At 32.2% G+C, this 7288-nt stretch overlaps 1 protein-coding gene across 2 annotated transcripts in view; it reads right to left on the reverse strand.

Moving 5' to 3' along the window:
• Nucleotides 1-1000, reverse strand: part of fuss (SKI family transcriptional corepressor fussel) — a 114269-nt gene extending 113269 nt beyond the window's left edge. Inside the window, exon 1 of one of the 2 annotated variants that reach the window (XM_016048545.4) lies at nt 166-1000. In XM_016048545.4, coding sequence (XP_015904031.4) covers nt 166-258 — 93 coding nt within the window. In that variant the 5' untranslated portion in view covers nt 259-1000. The remainder of the gene's footprint in view (nt 1-165) is intronic. The other variant, XM_071183141.2, reaches the window with a different exon arrangement.
• Nucleotides 1001-7288: the final 6288 nt, after the last annotated feature.

Raw genomic sequence — 7288 nt, forward strand, 5'->3', positions numbered from 1 at the left:
ACAAACAATACCCATTAAATGCATTTTGTCGCTGATGGTGAATCACAATTAAAGGCGAATATCATCTCATCTTATTGAATTATCTCTCTCTATTAAAATATCTCTAGTCATTATTCTAAAAGCAAAAAGTTACAAGAAAAAACTGCATAAAAAAATTGTACTTACAGCAGTCACGTCTGGTGCAGGTGGTGGCGAATCTTCTCTATCCGTCTCAGAAGAAACATGTCCCATACCAGGTGAACGACTCAAGCCAATCATGTTTGTTTCAGTTGTAAAATAAAACACTTTTTAAATACTGTCAGTAGATTGTAGATGTTATTTAGTATAAAACTCTTAACAGTGATTCCATTTAAATATGCCAATATTTTAAGAACAAACTAGTTTAACATCAGATATTCATTGCAAGTAAAAGTTCATTTATATTTGGTAAAACGTTTTTAAATGCTCATTCTGTTAAACTTTGTTTTGACGAAACTAAATTTTCTGTCAGATATCTTAAGAAGTGCCCACCGAAACTTCTATGATATGCAAAAAATTTATATCAGTTTACTATCGCTTGCAACAAATATCAAACGATTTCACGGATCAGAAATTTTTGAGAATAGTTGCAGTTATCGATATCGAACTTGTAAACTCTCTGTTAACTTATTACCCACGTACAAAATCTGCACGTTAACATGTTCCAACATGTCCTTAATAGAATATTATTGTTTCGTTCATCCGTTCACAGAAGCACGTGTCAATTCCAAACGAGGAATGAAACAGAATTGAACAAACTTATCCCGCTGCTCCTGTTTCTTCCATCCTCTCCCGGAAAGTGAGCGGGAAGTGGTGGGTCGGTAAATTGGGATTCCTTCCCCCCTCCCTTCTGTGGTTACAGTATAAGGTATGGGGAGGAGAGAAACGGAGAAAAATCAGTAAGAATTGGCTATCTATGCCTATGAACCCAATCAAATCATACGCCGTCCTAATCACGACTGCAGAGGATTATTGAAAAGTCAGTCGATGAATGCGCATGCGTCGTTGGTAGAAGGACGGTTTATGATTGGAGGAGAAGCTTGCCTTAAGGAGGGGTCGGAGATAGCTCAGCTCATTGGATGTTGGAGTGCATTGGGGTTTTAATAGATTAAGTTTCTGGATAAAGGAGTTTCCTGCTTTGGGACGGTTTTGAAGGGGTTGGGGATAGTTCGTTTTACAGGAGTGGAAGTTTCCCTTTCGATTGTTCAATTTATTTTGTTTTTGTTTGCCACTAAAATTTTTGTCCATGTTTCCTATTTTTCTCCTGGAGTATCTCTTGTAAGATTATTTAGTGTTTCGCTAATTATTTTTGGGGGGAAATAGCTGAAAAGTATTAAGGAAGTTTAGTAACATTGATTTGTATTCTTTAAGTATGCTTTCTTTAAGTATTCTTTAAGTAATATCGTTTTGATAGGGAAAACTAGATGCTTTTTGATGTGTATATTTTTAAAATCCTTGTCAAAAAATGAGGGCTGTGAAAGAATAAACTCATTAAGGCTCACAAATTAATATTTATGCAATGCAAAGAAGAAAGCACTTTTTTTAAAATCGAACTTAGGAAGATTGTACTGTAAACATCAAAACCTGTTGGGCTGCTGGAGGAAACAGGGGTCTATTGGAAATATCAGTTCGTTCAATCAGGTAATCAAACTGGTTTTGATTTTTTCAATGATTTTTCCCCCCAGCTTTCCTCATAATGATCCAACATTTCGAATACGGTTTCTGTTTTTTTCCTTATCTAAAAATTATTTTGTTATCTCTTATATCGATATTTTTTCCTTTATTTTTTGACGATGATTCTAAAAGAAAATATGTGTGGTAATTACAAAGCACCCAGTACACAGAAGAATCAGTATAACGGGGATTTAAAAAAGGATTGACCAAAGGAAGTTTTGAGATAAGTAAATTCTTACAAAGCTGGAATAGAAAGCTCTTAGAATTTCATTTAAGTTGAAAATCATTAGGCAGGTTCTTATATGGCTATGCTAGAATTTGATTTAAATTGAAAATTAGTATGCATGCTCTTATAAAGAAGTGCTAGAATTTCTTTTAAATTGAAAATCACTATGCAGGTCCTTATAAGATAATGGTAGAATTTCATTTAAACTGAAAATCAATAGGCAGATTCTTATAAGGCAATGCGAGAATTTGATTTAAATTGAAAATCAGAATCTTTCAAAAGTTAATTTAAGCATAAATTTATGTAAAATGCTCAATTTTTCTTTTCATTTTTGTATTAGATTAAAGGTTAGTTTGATCCTTAATGCTACATAATTTCAAAATGATGCTCTCTATTATGATCAATTTTCAGATTCCTTGAGAAAAACAATTCTTAATTCATTATTTTTATTTTTATCGCAGTTCTTTTTGAATTTACATCATTTTCAAATTTTCCTTTTAATCTTTTCCATTTTCCAACTATTTTATGACGCATTTGGTCAGATTTAAGTAAACATATATAACTGTCTCAGAATTTTTTTTTTCAATTTCATTTTCTTTTGAGCATCTTTTGAGCATTGAAAAATAATACGAATAGTATTATTTTTTAAATATGAGATTTGACGTACTTTCATTTTGTTCACTTTAGGATAGTACAAAATTTATTACTCTTCTCCGATTCCAAGAGCAAGTTTTTTTAGCTTCTATTACTGATTTCTGCTAAATTTTTTTTGAAATAATTTTTGTTGAAATGCTTTTATGTGGTCTTTCATAGCATTTAGAAAGAAAAATTGAGAGACAGAGCTTTAAAAGAAAATAATATTGATATTATGCACTTATTACTATGTACTTTTTTATTTCACACTTTAGTTTTTAAATGAAAGGATTGAATATACTCTTAGATAGACTTTTGACAATAATTTCGACACAAAATCTCTAGATGAAATTTTTTTTCATTTTTCTTTTTTTTTCGAGATGTAAATTTTCGGATATTTAACATTTGCTTTCTCATTCATGTGTTACCGCAGTGTATTTTAGGAATCCTCCAGAATTTTCGATCGAATTTTATGAAACCATATGCATCGTAAAACAGGATGGTACAGAGGTTAGTGCGGACGTTTAGTAAACAAGTTCCTCTCGTGAATTCCTGACTAGGACAGAGCACACATTTATTCATATTTCTTTTATTTTATGTTAAATTTCCTAATGAATTGTGTTAATCAACATGCAAAACTAAACCCAATGAGTTTGACAAAACTGAATTCACATTCTCAAATTCCTTTAATAAAAAAAAATTTTTTTTTTCAATTTGACGAAATTTTTGCTCAGAGTATTTTCTAGTGAAAGATATCGCCAAAACCCAGGTAATTTTTGTGAAAGTTGATCATCTCATTTTTTTAGTATTTCTCAAAACTTGCCTTGTAATAAGCAGATGAATTTTGAAATTGTTATTGCTCAATTACTTTGTTGTATTCAAATACGTATGTGTATTCTGAATCGATAACTTTAATATGTAAAGAAAAAAAAATCAATAAAACATATATGGTAAATAAAAATCTATGAAACTGAGAACATCGCGTATGAAAAGTTCAAAAAATTATGCATTTGTTAAGTATATGTTCATTAATTTGATTACATTTATCGATAGTATCATGACGTGACAAAATAATTTACATGCAATTCAAAGCACCGGTGCTGATTGATCAATCGCACTTATCCTAATCACTTACTTGTTTCATGCCCATTGAACGAATCAGTTCATTTTGTCCCTCCCCTTCTAAATCGAATAAAGAAAGACACGATCATCCCCGATTCCCATTAAGTAATCAAAATTTCCGTCACAATTGCTGCGGATCGATTTAGTTGATTTTTCCCATCCTTCAAAACATCTGCTCCGACTTTTTTGCTTCACTGTATCCGCGACATCAAAAAAGAAGGGAGCAAGTGCATGCCTCCCCATTTACTTCTTTATCCCCTCTTTTTTTTATGTAATTTTTCGCTTTTTCTTCTTTTTCTCGTTTAGTGTCACAAATTAAACGGCGTTTCAGGGGCGTGCATGCGCGTGTCGTGGCCACAGAATGAAAAAGAGATCCACTTTTAGGGTCGTGTGTTCCAACTTGTGACAACCCTCGATTATAATTGGACTCAGGTGTTCTTAGAGGTTTTGTAGTGCCGTGTGAATATGGAATCTTTTAGTTTGGATTTTTTTTTAAATATACTTTACAAAAGTTTGTTAATTTTATGGGAGAAAATATTTCATACCTATCAACCATTATATAAAGAGTGTATGAAACATAATATGAAGAGCGACATGTGGTTTATAGAAATCGGTCTCTTTTTTTTTTTTTTTTTTTTTTTTTTTTTTTTGAAAACAGAAAAACAATTAAAAAAACATAAATTTTAAAAACATAAAAAAATGCAGTTAAGGGAGCGAATAATACAAATAATCAAATAATGCTTAAATACACAAGTAAATTAAATACTCAAATTTCTCGAAAGTTAACGAAATTGACGAAACCGTTTCTTGGTACAAAATCACTTCTTCAAGGAAGCGAATTTTTTCGAAATTAAAAAAATATTTCGTCATTCAATTTTTCTCCAAAAAATAAATGAATAAATAAATAAAACAAAATAAATGAAAAATAACTCATAGTGCCTAATGTATCGAACCTTTTTAATGATCACTTTATCGTGGGCACTACATCGATGGATCAATGTCGCCATAACGACAACAGAAGGACACATAGAGTAGACAGAGATTTTATATCCATGCTTGAAATGGGATCTTCCTGCTTAAAGCGGGATCTCCAGCTCCTTAACCACCATACAAATGGTCGGCTTTTTTCGCCACTTTATTTTTGATCGTATAGTCTTTATCCTAGTTCCGTCATTCCAGTTAAACAACTTCCACAATGCACTAAGATGAGGTTTCGAGTTGAGGAAACATTTTCGTCATATATTTGAGAGTTCACGTTTCGTCACAAATCAAGTGATTTTGCAGCGAAATGATTCTCAAAATTAACGAAATACAACTCAAAAAATACTGAATCGTCAAAAGTGAGAGTTTTATTTCTGAGAATAATACACGAAAATTAGCTTGTCTTGACTTTACTAATTGATTTTTAAAAGTACTTTTCCTCGATGATCTTTTGAGAAAAGGTAGCTCACGGGATAAAGTATTCACCACCCAATCATGTGATCAAGTTATAATCTCAGCAGTGATTGGTTGAAACGAATTCTGCTCCGGGTTCGCAACAACCACTGTGTTGACGTAAAATATCCTCAGCTTCAGTGGTAGAAGGATCATTGAATAGAATCCACTTGCATTCGGGCTAACCATGGGAGGCTTTCGTGGATTTTCTATCTTTGTAACCCAGATGCGGATTATCTCCCTCAAAAAAGGACTCCATGAAGTTTAGTTTAGTTGAAGTTAGTTAGCTAGTTTGTTGGTTTAAAATTACAAGGTTATGGAGTTGAACATAGAGAATCGTTAAATTCAGAATTGAAACGGTTATTCAGAGCCGATTATATAAAAAAGTTTTTTATCAAGCATAATATTTATTAATATAGCATAATATTTATTTATTTACCATAATATTTATTTATAATAAAGCATAATATTTATTTATTTATTACTTTTTGCACATAGATAGGTTTAGTTACAATTAGCATTATATTTTCTTGACCATTTTACGAAATCATTAATTAGAATATCAGAACAGTAAAAGGTCTACATTTTCTTTCATTATTATATTAGCTCTTTAATTATTGTTTTAAGCTTACATTTTTGCTCTATTGAAATGTAAAATATACTTGAAATTACTCTGCATCGCTTTTTTTTCTTTAAGAACTAACAATCCAACGTTGCAATAATTTTTGAAATATTAAAAAATTTGTTCACAATCATATTATATTTTAATTAAATTAAAACTGTGACTTTTTTTTGTTGAAATTTTCATTTTAAAATAGAAGGAGATGTTTAAAGACTGATAAAACTTAACCGAACCCTATTAAATATTTCGTACAAACAAATGAAACGTATAAAAATAATATTTCACAAATAATATAAATAGCAGAAGAACTCTCAAAGTTATTCTGGATGCTTTTTAGTTTTTGATGGTAACAGTCTTTTAGACTTATAGGCTATAAACACAACAATTAGGTGTATTTACGATCTAATTTTTTTGTCGATCTCTTTCATACGAAAAATGAATTTTTGATGTTATGTAATGAAGGTACACATTCTGCAAGTCTGAATAATTTCTGAAAGCAGCTATTTCAGCAAGAGAGAGAATGTTCGAGGGAGAAAAAAAATTAAGTGCCTTGTCCAAGTGGGTGACCATTAATGAAATTAGCCATTAAAAGAGTTAGAGAGAAATTCTATTAACCCGTTTAAACTGGTCGAGGAAGGATGGTTCTAAGTGTTTCGGTACATAAGCTTGGAGGGACCTTTGGGATCTTTGGGTCCTTCAGTAATCGCGGGGGCCTGTAATTAATGACCCTCGTTAGGGAAGGTTAATGGGACCTCCAGGGGCCCATCGTAGCAGATGCAAGTTCCCGGGGGATGAGCTGCGGCCGGTAACTGTTGATTGGCCGAGTCACTGACCAACAAATGAAATGCTTTTAACGGGATTACAGCCGGACAATGCACAGAATTACAGGCTGACTTTTCCTCCAGAGATAACAAGAGGAGAACACAAGCTCTTCTTGTTTGCTTCTGGGATGCAAAAGTTTCTTTTTCCACTTCTTCACCCCCTTTTTCTTCTCTTTGTCTGGAAGGAAGGACATGGAAAAGAATTGTTCTTTTACTTTCGAAAGCTTTTGGAAGAACTTCTTGAGCAAAAAAAAAATTGTATGTATAAGGGAAACATTTTTGAGAAATAAGGTGAATCGAATTTTCAAAGTTTTGAAAATTTTTTACTTTCAAATGCATTGCTATTCATTCTGAGTTGAACACTTAGGGGCCGTTCAAAAAGTACGTACACAAAAATGGAGAAATTTCAAACCCCTCCCCCCCCTTCATACATTACCGTACATAAAGTCTTACTCCCCCCCCCCTTAGAGTACGTACATTTTATTAGTCTACCCCCCTTTTTCTTAAAAATTAAAATAATTATGTTTTAAAGAAAATTAAATATTTACTTAAGGAGTGTGTAGGATAAAGTCAAATTTAAATTTGGTGTATGTTTATAAAGTACCTACTTTGTATAATACCTCCCCCCCTCCCCATCGTACAAAACCGTACATAATAGCAAATCCCCTCCCCCCCCTTCGGGATGTACGTACTTTTTGAACGGCCCCTTAAACTGAAAGTAAGTTTAAAAAGCTTCGA

The sequence above is a fragment of the Parasteatoda tepidariorum genome, chromosome 7, assembly GCF_982258835.1.
Source record: "Parasteatoda tepidariorum strain Cologne lab strain chromosome 7, Ptep-v5.0, whole genome shotgun sequence".
NCBI classification, from domain to species: domain Eukaryota; kingdom Metazoa; phylum Arthropoda; class Arachnida; order Araneae; family Theridiidae; genus Parasteatoda; species Parasteatoda tepidariorum.